Source organism: Chanodichthys erythropterus, chromosome 23 (genome assembly GCF_024489055.1).
Source record: "Chanodichthys erythropterus isolate Z2021 chromosome 23, ASM2448905v1, whole genome shotgun sequence".
Taxonomy (NCBI): Eukaryota; Metazoa; Chordata; class Actinopteri; order Cypriniformes; family Xenocyprididae; genus Chanodichthys; species Chanodichthys erythropterus.
In genome coordinates, this window is record NC_090243.1 from 27,612,994 (window position 1) to 27,629,682 (window position 16,689).

Genomic DNA, 16,689 nt, shown 5'->3' on the forward strand with positions numbered 1-16,689 from the left:
TGCATGTTTTTTTTTCTTTATCTGCAGCTCTCTCTAAACTCTGGATCCAATTAAACAACAGATTTTAGTTTACAAGGTCTTGCTTAAATGTCACGTGTAATGAACATGGAGTAAATCATGGCAATCATATTGAACTGTCAGTGTCAATGGAGTTTATCAATGGAACAAACAAAAACTCATTATGCAAGCTCTCTATATCTCTATCTGTGTTTTTTTTAGGCAAGTAACCCAACCCAACACTCCTAAGTTTCACTCAGACATTTCATGACCTTTGACATTAGCTCCTCTTTCTTGCATTTGAGCGCACTTTGATCCCTCAACTCTTCAACCATGCCTGCAAAGTCGCTGAGTTGACCTTTGAGAGCTGAAAACAGAAAAATATAAATAAACCTTAGTTGCTGGGTAACACCTTATTAACTTAATTTCATATACAGCTCTGAATTACATTTAAAACCGCAATAAATAACATTGTGTGCAATGATCTTCAAAAGAACTTTCTGCCTACTGTTTTTCGAGTACTATGAATTCGGACATACTACTCTGTTTGCGTACTGTTTTTCGCATACTGTATAGTAGGGAAGTATTTGATTTCGGATTCAGCAATAGTGTATTTTGATGCAAAGCTCTGCTAAGTGCTGTATTATTGTTCCTACTGTCCAAGGGCAGCCATCAAGCCATAACATGGAAGCAGAAACGGCAACATTACAAATAATACGGATGAAAGATCAGATATGGGTTTTTATATGGCTGCACCTGTTAGTAGCCTCCATCATAAAGAAAATATATGAGCTCATCTTCTCTCTTAATGACATTCAATCAAGATCATGAACACATGCCAGGCTTGTAATATAATTAATTTTGATTATAGGTGTCACTGAGCAGTCACACTGCAGGGCCTCTGCTGTTTAACAAAATGCTAAGGTGAAACACGGCAACTACACCAACACTGAAACTAAACGCCTTATTGATGACAATGAGATGTTATTTTGAATAATATTTATATGGTACATTATATATGTGCAATTAAAAAAAAATAAAAAATAGAAGAGATAAGTACAATAATATTCCGAAGTACCTGACTGCTTGTCGCATACACTTCCACATCCTGCACACCTTGTTTAAGTCTCTTTGGTTTTGACTCAAACGTGTCTCCCTGTAAAATGGTGAGACAGGATCCATTAGAAGCACTGCACATCTCTCTTTACACCCCATATTTAATCATTCAGGTAGGTTCATCAATTATTTTTGGGAAACTACACCCATTAATTTTCCTAGTCTTGCTAAATCTTTGCCTTTACTGACTGTGTAAGATTTCCCATGAGAAATACAGCAATTTACACTAAATTTTTGCATTTTCTAAGTTGGAAAATGTGAGTGGTGTTTGCCAGTGCAAAGCTTACAATGCATTTACTAAGAGGCCATATTATTCCCTTTTTCAAAGTCTTGAGTTTGTTTTGGGCTCTACTAGAATAGTTTTTCATGCTTGAATGTTCAAAAAACATTTATCACATATTTGACATTGTTGCAGCTCCTCTCTTTCCAGTCTGTTAGTAACATTCTGTGGGTGCTTCTCAGTACTCTAATTGATGCTTCCTTGTTTCCTCGCTCATACATCCTCCTGCCTGTGACCCAGAAACTGATCAAACTCAGCCATCTTGAAGGACATACCAATTCTTTAATTACACTGCGAGGAAACGAGGAACAGGGAAGCTTACTAAGGAGTCATGAGCGAGGACACACAGGTGTATCCCTTTTTAAATAACCAAACTTAAACATGATGGAAGATCCCTCGAGTGCATTTCCTTTGATTTCTCCGTCCTCATTTTCTTTCCTTGCATCCTTCCCTTGCATCCTACAGGGGGTGGAGCTGAGACGTGAGGAAATGGAAGCAAGGAAAGGAAACAAGGATACACAAATAAGAAATGAGAAGCACCCTGTTTAGCTCCTGTCTCTATGAAGCCCCTCCCTCCGAAAAGCACAATGTGCTCTGATTGGTCGGCTGGACCGGTGTGTTGTGATTGGTCAAGTGCTTTGAGAGTGTTCGAGAAATGTCCCACCTCTTACCATAACCACAAGTTTCAACACAACACTAACTCTCTCAACCAGGCTCCACCCCTTTATTTTGCATATGCCTTGGGCAGGAATTATTTCAATGACAAATATTATGACGTGTTTGATCCTGGAAGAAAGCTCAAGACTACAATGGAGGCATTTCAGGGAGTTCAGAAACAGCACACACTGATATAAGAGAAATCCCTTTGGAGAGCTTTTTATGCTCAAACAGCAACATTACACTCTAAAGAAAGTTGAAAATGTAAAAAAGCATTATAGGTCATCTTTAAGTCTAACTGCTTAGGAATTGAACAGGTATCATTCTGATTTACAGCACAAATGGTGCATGACAAACGGCTGTTTGGTTGCATTGCTTACCCCTCTATTGCTGGGGATCTCAGGCAAGGTTTGTGGCTGTGTCTGTACAAAAGGCAGGGGTGGGAGAATCCTACTGACTCCACTGTTGGTTTTTTCCTTATTCTTAAAAAATGGTAAAGTCATCCGCTCAGGGGCTGGAGGCCTGAAGAACTGGTTAGAAGGGGCTGGTGACAAAGGCTTGATGACTGCTGTTAGCTTCTGCCCTTCCAACCCCTTCTGCTGTTTCACTGCCAGGATCGTGTTCACATGTGGTGTTTGTGATTTGTTTTTGAAGATTGGTACAAGCTTTGGTCTTGGAACAAGTGTAGACTGTGACTGGATGTAAGTAACGTGAACATTTGTGGAAGACAAAAAGGACATAGTTGCCAAGCTGGAGGAAGTCCAGCCTTTCTGGTCAAGAGATGAATCCAAACTGGGTCTCTTTTTCTTTTCAGTCTTTTTTCCAGTTGAGTCACACTGACTGTAGCAGTTTTTCGCTGTGTCCTGTGGGCAGCTGCTGGGAAGCTGGTTGAGTACAGCCCTGCTGATGTTTTCTGTTGTCACATTCACAGGCAAGGCCCTAGAGGACTAAAATGTAAGGAAAGACAATTCTGTGAATGGAGACATATTTCCAGTGTAAAGTTACTGTGTAAATGTGCACATAAAAGACCAGGTTAGACACCATATTGAATTTAATGCAGGTGAAAACGAGGTTGTGAGGGATTGAGTATAAAGGTCCTAGATCAGGGGGTTCCCAAACTTTTCCATTCCAGGACCCACCTAAACAAGTATAATCTGTCTCAAGACCCACCAAAATGATTTTAAAGCATGAATGTGGAGTGGGGGTGAGAGGCATTAGTTCTCTTTAGAGCAGATTTTAATTTTCCTTGTCATAGTATGAATGACATTTAATACAAGTTTAATTGCAATACAGACTTGTACATTATCCCAAAATTTCATTACCATTAAAATAGCAGCCTAACGGCTATACTGATTTTTTTTTTACATACAGGTGCTGGTCATATAATTAGAATATCACCAAAAAGTTGATTTATTTCACTAATTCCATTCAAAAAGTGAAACTTGTATATTATATTAATTCATTACACACAGACTGATATATTTCAAATGTTTATTTCTTTTAATTTTGATGAATATAACTGACAACTAAGGAAAAATCCCAAATTCAGTATCTCAGAAAATTAGAATATTGTGAAAAGGTTCAATATTGAAGACACCTGGTGCCACACTCTAATCAGCTAATTAACTCAAAACACCTGCAAAGGCCTTTAAATTGTCTCTCACTCTAGTTCTGTAGGCTACACAATCATGGGGAAGACTGCTGACTTGACAGTTGTCCAAAAGACGACCATTGACACCTTGCACAAGGAGGGCAAGACACAAAAGGTCATTGCAGAAGAGGCTGGCTGTTCACAGAGCTCTGTGTCCAAGCACATTAATAGAGAGGCGAAGGGAAGGAAAAGATAGAAAAAAGTGTACAAGCAATAGGGATAACCGCACCCTGGAGAGGATTGTGAAACACAACCCATTCAAAAATATGGGGGAGATTCACAAAGAGTGGACTGCAGCTGGAGTCAGTGCTTCAAGAACCACTACGCACAGACGTATGCAAGACATGGGTTTCATTTGTCGCATTCCTTGTGTCAAGCCACTCTTGAACAACAGACAGCGTCAGAAGCGTCTCGCCTGGGCTAAAGACAAAAAGGACTGGACTGCTGCTGAGTGGTCCAAAGTTATGTTCTCTGATGAAAGTAAATTTTGCGTTTCCTTTGGAAATCAGGGTCCCAGAGTCTGGAGGAAGAGAGGAGAGGCACACAATCCACATTGCTTGAGGTCCAGTGTAAAGTTTCCACAGTCAGTGATGGTTTGGGGTGCCATGTCATCTGCTGGTATTGGTCCACTGTGTTTTTTTAGAGCACATCATGCTTCCTGCTGCTGACCAACTTTATGGAGATGCAGATTTCATTTTCCAACAGGACTTGGCAACTGCACACAGTACCAAAGCTACTAGTACCTGGTTTAAGGACCATGGTATCCCTGTTCTTAATTGGCCAGCAAACTCACCTGACCTTAACCCCATAGAAAATCTATGGGGTATTGTGAAGAGGAAGATGCGATATACCAGACCCAACAATGCAGAAGAGCTGAAGGCCACTATCAGAGCAACCTGGTCTCTCATAACACCTGAGCAGTGCCACAGACTGATCGACTCCATGCCACGCTGCATTGCTGCAGTAATTCAGGCAAAAGGAGCCCAAACTAAGTATTGAGTGCTGTACATGCTCATACTTTTCATGTTCATACTTTTCAGTTGGCCAAGATTTCTAAAAATCCTTTCTTTGTATTGGTCTTAAGTAATATTCTAATTTTCTGAGATACTGAATTTGGGATTTTCCTTAGTTGTCAGTTATAATCATTAAAAATTATATAAATAAACATTTGAAATATATCAGTCTGTGTGTAATGAATGAATATAATATACAAGTTTCACTTTTTGAATGGAATTAGTGAAATAAATCAACTTTTTGATGATATTTTAATTATATGACCAGCACCTGTACATACTTTCTTTATGTGTTGGTAGGTAGCCAAATGCATGCGGGGGAATGCAAACAACGCACTCCTATGACAATCTCTCTAAAAGACAACAGCGCTGATTTGAACAGACGACATAGATGAATACGTTTCCCAAAAGCACCGTATATTTTGAGAAATGCAGCCCAGACCTGAATCAGCCTTTTGTGACATTTGAATTCTCTGGTGTAATGTGATCTCATGCAGCCACTCTGAGATGCTGAAAACTGTTATCACAACAAGTTGCACGTGCGTGCTTCATAAAACAGTGCTCATATATTTATATAATTAAATTGCAGCCTTTACAATTTGAAAATTGCCCTGATATTGTGATTTCTAACGTTGGTATATCGTGCAACCCTAGACTAAACTGTTTGTGTGTGTGTCATTCACTGAAACGTAAATTTAGCTGCAGCCAAGTGACTTTGCGTGACCCACCTTTTCCCATTTTGTGACCCACAGTTTGAAAACCCCTGTCCTAGATCATGTAATTTTCACAACTCACAACTTTGTTTTGGTAAATTTTATGCAGTTTTTGTCAACTGAAAGTTTTTTCGCATATATATTTTATAATATATTATAATTCATAACTATTCAAAATAATAAACAACACTGTTTTTCAGCTATTTCAACAATAAAATAATAAATGTATATTATTCGATATAATGAACTCTAAAAGTGTGTCGTGTACATGCAATTTTTAATGATCTGATGAGATTAAATGCTTTATTATTTGTGTATATTTGATATAGGATTACATGTTAACAAGTATGTTTATAATGATCCTGGAGCTAGTATGCTTTTTTTTTTTTTTTATTTACATCCAACATAAATTAAACAGTCAGTTAATCATTGCTGTCTAATGTTGCCATTATCAATCATTATAGTCTATGTGAGATTAATGAAAGCTTCCTCTGCGCCAGATTTCAATCTGTACAAACACAGGGAACGGCATATATAGCGTTTCTAATCACGTTTCACAGCATTTGTCAAAGTTTAATAACATCAACCCTCAGCTCTGGCCAGTATAAATTAAACTTTAACCCATCTGGCTGACTGTTAGACTCTCCTCTATACGCCAACAACAACTACATGGAAGAAATGATCTAATGTAGTATCAGATACTGTTCTTACTGGAAACTCTTACTTGTATTCTTTGTATTAATAAGCGTCAATTATCCTACAAAATGACAGATTGTTTTAGTAGGCAGACTATACCACAAACACTTTGTCCATATAAACACTTCTCATATGTGTGTGAGGTAATTCGCTCCACTTTCACTGTGAGTTCAGGCAAGTTATTATATTTTAAGCAAATGTTAGATTTTGTAACATCCACTAAACAAGGGGTCTTTATTTTTGAGTTTTTGCAGTGTTTATGAAATGAAAAGTCATAGAAATTTAAATAATATCTTATAGAACCTTAAAGAAAATGTTCCTGGAGGCCCCCCAACACTGCATATTTTGTCTGACACACCCATTTTATGTCTTAGAGTCTCTACAAAAGGGCTGATGATCTGAAACATGCAGCGTTGGGGGCCTCCAGGAATGTGGTTGGGAATTTTTTATCTTTATTTTATGGCTTTTGCCATTTTTTGAACGTGATCAGGAAATGACACAAGCCAGACCTGAGTCACTGACACACCACTGTGCGTCCTGTTGGAGTATGTGCATCACCCTCCAGGTCACATCTTTGTCAACATTTTGCTGTTTGTACTTGGAGTGGATGGTTCTGATCTTGTTGAAAGCAGAGATCATTAATAAGCATTGCATGTGCAGTGAAGTGTTTTGAGATGCTGTCTCATTTGATCACTTATGCGGGCTGTTGATGTATAACGTGCTCAAGGACTTCAGTCAGCATCAACATTTTAGATCAAAATTTATATGGTTGTAAAAGCGAACGGTGCTTTTCATCAGATTGTAACTGGCCAACATTTCTTTTCATTTATTCACTGTATTTAATAACCTTTTTAACTTTTTACTAGATTCTACTTGCGGCACATTAATTAAAATTGGAACATAAAAGCTGCAAGCATAATAAGGACAACGTGCAAAATACTGTATAAAACAACTTTGGTTTTAAATTAATCTTTAAATGAACTCCAAAAGTGTGTAAATGCAGGCTTTAATGATCTGATGACATTAAAGGGGTTTATCATATTTTTTAAATAATTATTTTTTTCTGCTGCCTCAAAGACGTAATCTGCTGCAGATCCATTAATTTTTCAATAATTTTAAATATTTCATTTTTATTCATAAAATATCACCATTTCCTTTTATTTATTTACCATATTTCATCACTTTTTAACTAATTTTTAATTGTGGTGTGACAAAATTAACATCAGGCCATAAAAGCATGCATATTAAGAGAATTTGCAAAATGCTGTACAAAACAATTTTAGTTTTAGATGGAGAATAGCATGCCACACCACACAACCACATGGCAGTTTCCCAAAATGTCTACAAAGCATGTTTAAAAGGGGACTTCTACTGTGCATAATCCACTTATTTTGCAAAATGAGTGTAAAATCTGGATAACAAATGCATCTCAACAGCTTTGGAGCATTCATAAAGGAACACATCAATTTGCATCTGTGTTGCAGATGAGCATAGTCATAACAAATAAGACCATTTCAGATGTAATACTAAGCAGCAGAGTGCTTTACTTTATGTCAAATCCAATTAATTGTTACTTTATTTTATTCTGCAGGAGAGTAAATGGAGTCCCTGTTTGTGTTTATGGACACATGTGTATGTAATACCTGCGTGACTGGTCTCTTCAGTTCATTGCTGTAGTAGCAAGGCTTGCAGGTCATCCACACTGGAAAACCACACACACTTTCCAGTCCAGCCTGCAGATCTGATGTGAAGCTTCCCAGCACCCCCTGCAGGTCCACTCTGGAAAAGCGCTGTACTGACTGAGTGCGTATACAACACAAAGGATATCTGAGCAGGAAGTCAAGGATAAATATCTCTAACTGCCAAGATAAAGAAAACAATCACAGCTTTCCAAAAGATCAAAGAGGTTAGAAATAAGATTGTAAAGCTACTATGCAAATGTGGCACTTTTAAAATGATTTGTGTGTTTACAGTCTTTATCCCTGCAATATGCGATATCAGTGCAGACCTGATTCTTTTAAGTGTACAGAACTACCCCCGTTAATACACAGTCTTTTAATTTTAGAGATATTATTTGTTATTACACTGATTCCAACAAATCTAAAGAATATATTTTCATTTATTTATTTTTTTTACCAATTTTTTTTCCATCCATAAACAGAAATTTATGAGCTCACTTCCTACTCTGTCACATTTTTTGATTGAGGTAGACTCGCTGCTTAAATCTTTTAGGTTAACTAGTAATGCAAAATGATTCCTAAACCTATATGAACAATTCTTTTGTAATGGCTCTGATGGTTAAGTTTAATCAGCTTTCTCATGTATTGACCATGTTTTTGTTTGTTTTTTTCTGATTATCTATTTCTTAGTATTGTTTCCTCAGAAAAAGTATGGTACTTATCCCCTTATTTCTCTGTTTGTCCCTTGTCTTTTATGTGTCCTCTTATATATATATATATATATATATATATATATATATGTATATATATATATATATGTAAATTAAATTTCAACAATGGCTGTATCACAATTTAGGGGCTGCACCCTTTGAAGGCTGCATACATCATCAAGGCAGTCTCATTTAAGAAAAATAACTGTTAGATTGCAAAGTAAGAAAGAAATTACACTAGTTTACACCTCACAATGAATAGTCAATTTTATTACGGTTACTTTTCTTAAATATGACATCCTTGATGAATTATTCAGCCTTCAAATGCGACCTCCGGAGGACACAGCCTCCGAAATGAGACGCAGCTCCTGTCAACAAAGGTTGTGAGGGAAAGATTACCTTTTTTAGCTTCCCAAAGAACCCAGTGTTAAGGGAACAGTGGCTGAAGTTTGTTTCTCCGGGGCAGCGACAGAGTTGCACACGCATGTTTGTTTGTTCTCGGAATTTCGGTGATGAATGCTTTGTAAACAAGTCACAGTTCAGCGCTGGATTTGCAGATTGTGGGCGGTAAGTAAAACTCCATCAGATGTCTGTGTTTTGTTGGCAATCGATGAATAAGTGCATATAATGTAAACAACACAAACGTTTTTGTTCCCTTTTTACTTATAATGATGTCGCAGCTTTCATACAATCTCTACGCAAAAGATGCGTGTGCTCGTTACTCTTTAGCTCTGCCCATGGCAGCCACGCCTCCAGGAGCTCGGCTTTTTTCGGAAAGACTTGGTACAGCGTATTTAGTTTTATCATATTTGTAAAAGATAAAGACTTTATGAATGGATGCAATACTACTCTATAGGTACTCAAGATTAACATGAGCTTGGCAGAAACGGATGCCACCCCTTTAAATGCAAATGAGCTGCTGCTCTCAGCCCCCTTTCCAAAAGAGGGCAGAGCTTTAACAGCTCCCGCTTCGGTTGCTCTACAACAACAAAGCTGGAGAATCTCACGCAGCCAAAATGGTGATTGTCAGTAACGGTGTTCAGCCTGACATTGTTCAAACAGGAGTTGGATACTGATGGAGAGACTCTTAACTTTTAGAGAACTTTTAGAATGCAACTGGATGTTTCTAAATGGTTAGTGGATAAATTCATGTAGTTGCTGTGGAGCTGATTCAACATCAACTAGCATGAGCGTTGAATTGACCCTCATTTTTGAAGCAGTCCGGCGTAAAATGACAGCATGGTAAAAAAACATTACACACTAACTAAAGTGAAATCATAATTAAGGATCCATTTAATTAATAAAACTGCATTAACTGATCACTCTCGATTTTCCAAATATAGCACTATATGTTAACAAGAAACACATTGAAGTACACACATTTCTGAGCTTTGATCTTAGACTCAAGACATATTTGTGAATGTCTCTATTAGAAAACAAAAAAACAAAAAAAACTTCAAATGTTTGAAATGTTTCCCATGTTGGCAGGGTTCAGTGTTCACAGTATGTGGTAAACAGGATGCTAGTAGCACAGCTAAATTCTCAAGAGTTCAACCCAATTCACCACGACTACCTGCCTGGCTCATGTCCACTAGGTGTCATTATCATGCTGCATGAATGTCAGTCTAAAACAGACCTCTGTACTACTTTTCACAATCAATTTGTAATCCAGTACAATTTACACTGCCAGTCAAAAGTATGGAATGAATTCTGGAGGATCATGTGACACTAAAAACTGGAGCAATGATGCTGAAAATTCAGCTTTGATCACAGGAATAAACTACATTTTACAATATATTCATATAGAAAAATGTAATAATATTTCATAATATTACTGTTTATACTGTATTTTGGCCCAAAAAATTCAGCCTTGGTGAGCAGAAGAGACTTCTTTCAAAAACATTTAAAAAAATCTTAATTATTACATACTTCCGACTACCAGTTTATGTCTGAAAAACAATTTCTGATCCTAGCAATAATGCTATAAACAGAGAACAAGCATAAAAGGACTATAAATTGGTGTTTTGGGCAAGTTTTGTCATTTCCTGAGAGCAAATTATACACTAAACATGAAATCAATACTTTATAACAGATAATTGACCATAAACTAGAGCACCTGATTTTACCAAAAGGAAACGTGAACAGCTTGTCACCTATTGGTGTGAAGTACACACTGCAGTAGATAACTTCATCTTCACTCACTGAGGGCAGCTGATATCCATACTAAACCAAGAGAAAGAGACACAGTAAAGAGAAAGAGAAAAGAGTAAGTGAAAAAAAAAAGGGGAGAGACAGTTACACAAAGACAGGAATACAGTTTAGTGACATTAAGTAATAGACAAACACAACAAAATCTGCCACTTAAAACCTCTGTGTTAGTGTATATTTGTAAGCAAGCGAGCGCTTTCAAACAAAATATTTGGATGTGATTTGGGTTTGACCAGATGGTGTTGTATATACACAATATAAATGGGCAATCGTGCATGTCTGCACATACATACAAATTTATTTGATAAAGCCAAGCCTCACAAGTCTGTTTGTGATCAAAGGTTATATTGTGACCTCTAATCCAAACAGAAGTGGATCAGAGTGCTCAACACACACACACACACACACACACACACACACACACACACACACACACACACACACACACACACACACACACACACACAGAGAGGTTTGTTTTGCTATCAAAGTGAGGACATTCCATAGGCGTAATGGTTTTTATACTGTACAAACTGTACATTCTATCCCCCTACAATACCCCTACTCCTAAACCAACCCATCATAGAAAACATTCTGCATTCTTACATTTTTAATAAAACATTGTTTTTAAAGCTACTTTAAATATTCAAATTCAAATTCAAATTCAAAATTGCTTTATTGGCATGACTGTAAATAATACAATATTGCCAAAGCATACATATAACAATAATAAAAACATCTGTATAATAGAAGAAAATATAAAATATTATAATGCTATCAAATATTACAACATAAATATAAAGTCTCATGAAATGTCCTCATATTTTATGTTTACGTCGTAATACCAGTGTAATACCTATGGCATTATACAAATTTGTGTCCTCATAAATCACAAAAACACGCGCACACACACACACTCCCCAAACAGTACTATATGTGCAAACACACACACACGCGCACACACATTAACCGAGTGGCGTGACAGTGCAACACTTCCACAGTCTCAGCAGCATCAGGATGACAGACGATTTTCAAACTGTCAGCAACAAAAACTCTAAGACACTGAGACACCATTAACTGCCAAGCCACATTGTTGTAATGTGTATAAAGGCCTGTACACACCGGGACTAATATTGCGCGATTATCGCCGCCGTTTAATGCCTCGCGACTAAACAAAGGGCACCAATGTGAGTGTGCACACCACCGCAAAACACGGCAGGCGTAAAAGCGTAATTAAAAAAAAAAAAAAAAAAAATGCCTCGGGTTCCTTTTTTTGGTTTGACGCGCCGCGATGATTGATAATTCCGCTTTTGTTCACTTGCCTGGAGCAGCTAAAGTTACAGTAAAACACGACTTGGTGGCGCTCAAGCACAAAACGGTCTTGCCGAGCACACATTGATACCAAGACGACGAAGAGGAAGTAAGTAGACGAGGAAACCCCTACAAACTATGGGTGCTCTGCCAGTTCTTGGCCACACCAATAGATGTGTATTATATGCCATTTTATTTCTGTAATTTTTTTTTCTTTTACATTCAAGAAATATAGCTGAATGTCTATTTCATAAAAGTGAATAAATCGTTCACTTGCACTACTCTCATTATGTTATTTGCACTACCGTTTCTGACTATCATCTTCTCTTGTGCTCACTGGTGGACGCGATTAACGAAGGAATATCGTTAAGTTTAAGTGCAATGTCTTCATAAAATGTGTGGGTTTGTGTGTTAACGTTAACACGTATTTCGCAAATGAGTCTAGGCTATTTGATGTGCAGGATTGCCTAGACATACAGAAAACACCTTTTAAGATGTTTATGACTCATTAGAATGTATGCAAAAGACAGCTTTTCCATGGAATCCATGGATCACCACTCTGTGTTTCTGCTTGTTCATACACAAAAATACAAATGAATGTTACAAATGAATAAAAGACTAAATCCCGTCTCATATACTGATAATTTATTAATATTGTTATTTATTTAGTGATATTATAGATTACACTTTAGTAGAACATGCCATAGTTGCGGAGTTCTCGCATTTGACCAGCGGATGTCACTAGTGTGTCACTGCTCCACTGCTCTGCGCATGCGTAGAAGTTTCTCATTATTACGATAAAGTTTTTCATTATTCTGAGAAACTAAGTAATTATTATGAGAAAAAATCTCATAATAAGGAGAAACTTTCTCGTAATAATGAATTAACATCTCATAATAATGAGATAGTAAGTCATTATTATGAGAAACTTTCTCATTATTATGAGATGTTAATTCATTATTATGGGGAAGTTTCTCAATACGAGACAGTTTCTCATTATTATGAGAAACTAAGTCATTATTACGAGAAAATAAGTCATAAATATGAGAAAGTTTCTTATTATTATGACTTACAGAATTATATTTTTTTACTCAAATGTGGCGGAAACGGCCTTTCATATCATATATAGCCACTATTGCGAAGAGAGGGGTGGGGCACGAGTAGGAAAGAGACTATTTCTTTTTAATAATATCTTTATGCAAATGAGCAGCAGCTCATCTGCATTTAAAGGGACACAAAATGGCGTGTTTTTGCTCACACCCAAATAGGGGCAAATTTGACAAGCTATAATAAATGATATATGGGGTATTTTGAGCTGAAACTTCACAGACACATTCTGGGGACACCAGAGACTTATATTACATCTTGTGAAAAGGGGCATAATACGTCCCCTTAAAACTTTGGAACAAAGTCTCAACACAACTAGAGCTACAGACATGAAACAAATGAGGCTTACTTAAAAAAAGGTGTGAGCTATTATTATTTGTTTTGCTGTGTTTGAGTTTACCATGTTGTTCCAGTGCTTTTGAAACTCCATGTAAGACTGAAATGGGCTTTCCTGTGGAATCCTGCGACTGATGCTAATGATTTGGCCTTTCTTCATACTGCTCACACACACACGCACACACAGAACAATGCAGCAGAAGTACTGTTTCATCGATTCATAAATATAACACTGCCAACAAAAGAGATTATGAGTACGACTTTCCCCCCATGATGCCCTGTGGAGCAACAGTACGGCTCTAGAAAGTAATTGCTGTAAAAGTGTATCAATGCGGTATAAAGCAGTCTAACTGCAAATACACACAAACACACCTTGGCAGAACATGGCACCAGTTATTTGGCATGACTGTATGCAGCACAGCATCATTGGTATGGAGGAAGCTTTTCACCACAGGAGCAGGAAAATCAAAATCCTTTATCTGGCAGAAGACAGAAGAGCATGAATTAATATCTCACACAAAGACAGGAACAATAAATATTGCAATCCAGCAAAAGCTTTGGACATTCTTACTGTAAATAACTGGTCTCATTTATCTTAATTATTAACCCAAGAATGTGTTATTAAACAGCTACTTCTTTAAATACAATTAATATTTACCAACAGATTGTATGCAAATATATGATCTGTGTATCATAGTTGTCTATAAAGATCTCCAATCCAAATTCCGGAAATGTTGGGGCATTTTTTAAATTTGCATAAAATGAAAACTAAAAGAATTTCAAATCACATTAGCCATTTCAAATGTAATGCCTGTTACGGGTCTCAAAATAGTTGGGACGGGGGCATGTTTACCATGGTGTACCATGGTGTTTACCAGTGTGAAGATGCCTGGGCATCAAGGTAATGAGTTTCTAGAGTTTTGGTGTTGAAATTTGTTCCCATTCTTGCCTGACATAGGTTTTCAAGTGCTAAAGAGTTTGTGGTCGTATTTAACGTATTTTTCTCTATAGGTGAAAGATCTGGACTGCAGGCAGGCCAATTCAGCACCCGGACTCTTCTACGACGAAGCCATCTTGTTGTAATAGCTGCAGTATGTGGTTTTGCATTGTCCTGCTGAAATACACAAGGCCTTCCCTGAAATAGACGTCATCTGGAGGGGAGCATATGTTGCTCTAAAACCTTTATATACCTTTCAGCATTCATAGTGCCTTCCAAAATGCTTCTGAACCATGTTCACATATGGCTTCCTTTTTGCATGTTAGAGCTTTAGTTGGCATCAGCAGATGGCATGGCGGATTGCGTTTACTGACAGTGGTTTCTGGAAGTATTCCTGGGCCCGTTTAGTAATGTCATTAACACAATCATGCCGATAAGGGCCCGAAGACCACGGGCATCCAAAAAGGTCTTCAGCCTTGTCCCTCCAGATGTATCCAGTTTCTTTGAATCTTTTGATGATGTTATGCACTGTAGATGAGGAGATTTGCAAAATCTTTGGAATTTGACATTGAGGAACATTGTTTTTAAAGTTCCACAATCTTTTTACGCATTCTTTCACAGATTGGAGAGCCTCTGCCCATCTTTACTTTTGAGAGACTCTGCCTCTCTAAGACATCCCTTTTATAGCTAATCATGTTACAGACCTGATACCAATTAACTTAATAAGTTGCTAGATGTTCTCCCAGCTGAATCTTCAAAATTTCTTGCTTTTTCAGCCTTGTTGCCCCTGTGCCAACTTTTTTGTGACCTGTAGCAGGCATCAAATTTGAAATGAGCTCATTTAGTGGATAAAAGTGTAAAATTTCTGTTTTAACATTTTTTTTGTTATCTATTTTCTATTGTGAATAAAATATTGGCTCATGTGATATGAAAGTCTTTTAGTTTTCATTTTATTCAAATTTAAAAAACGTCCCAACATTTTCCGGAATTCGGGTTGTATAAAGACAAAGCAGATCTGTTCATCTCCGCGCAATGCACTGCAGTGTTTAATTTCTGAATCCGCGTTTTGAACAAACAGAGTGAAACTCTGTAACTTCTTATTTAGAGTCTAATTTTATTTAAAAAATAATTTCATATTTCCATATTAATAATAATAAAACATAAATAAATAAATAAAGGTATAGTTCACCCAAAAGTAAAATTCAGTCATCATTTACTCAAACTCATGGTCCAAAAGTTCATGTGTAAAAAAATTCTATGTTGAACCGATGAATCAAATAAGAAATTTCTTTCTGAAGCTTTTTCTTGTAATGTCTATTTGAGGCTTTACACAATAATGACAAATTACCTTTTGGGGGGTAATTTCTCAGCCAAAATTGATGTGCTAATTAATTGATTAATTAGATTAATTAATTAAATTAACCACCACATAATGTAATTAATTAGATAAATATTAATTAGATATTGATATAGATAATATTTGGGACACCCCCTCCAAAACATTGAATTCAGGTGTTCCAATCACTTCCATAGCCACAGATGTATTTGTGATACATTTGTGAAAGAATGGGTCGCTCTCAGGAGCTCAGTGAATTCAAGCGTGGTACCGTGTAGGGATGGGCATTTTTCCAAAATATTGTATACAAATATTTGGGCTCATTCAAACGAATATTCAAATATTCGTTTATTTAAATTACGTTACATGAGAAAGACGTTATTTTTTTATATTCATCAAGATTTTATAACCATTTCTGAACAAGCTTACGATTAGGCAATATACACAACAAGCTTACATTATATCTTAAGGCTTTATTTGAGTTCAAAGCATTAATATGTGTGAACAAAAAATTTAAAGAACAAAAGCATTAAAGCTCAAGCAGCGCGAATGGGAAAAAAACGAATGAAGCAGACAGCACCAGTTATCGTACATAATACACTCGAGTCAGTATATGGTTATCGTGTGTATATTGTTTCACACGTTCATGTTGAGAAAAAACAATAATATCCACATGCTCGGGTGAGAAAACGAGCTGCAGACGTTACAGAAACACAAAGATAAGGATAATATATAACGGTATGCTAGGCTAAGTTTCTAACAGCAGCACTTTGTTTTCTGTTCATAAATATGACTCCCTCGACGAAACTTAAAATAAGCATATGTCTCAAAATCATTTTGCTATCAGATAAGTTATCTTCTCAGCTCACTCTGGGATAATTACAACTGGGCGTCGTGAATGCAGTAATGGACAGCTGTCTTTCCTCATTCGACGCATGTTTA

General features: G+C 36.8%; 1 protein-coding gene across 1 annotated transcript in view; it reads right to left on the reverse strand.

Moving 5' to 3' along the window:
* Nucleotides 1-277: 277 nt before the first annotated feature.
* The window catches only part of LOC137013766 (uncharacterized protein C18orf63-like), a 29,396-nt gene continuing 12,984 nt past the window's right edge, over nt 278-16,689 (reverse strand). The window contains 7 exon segments of the mRNA XM_067377698.1: nt 278-364; nt 1,076-1,153; nt 2,431-2,997; nt 7,767-7,950; nt 10,650-10,735; nt 13,539-13,635; nt 13,847-13,953. Coding sequence (XP_067233799.1) covers nt 278-364; nt 1,076-1,153; nt 2,431-2,997; nt 7,767-7,950; nt 10,650-10,735; nt 13,539-13,635; nt 13,847-13,953 — 1,206 coding nt within the window.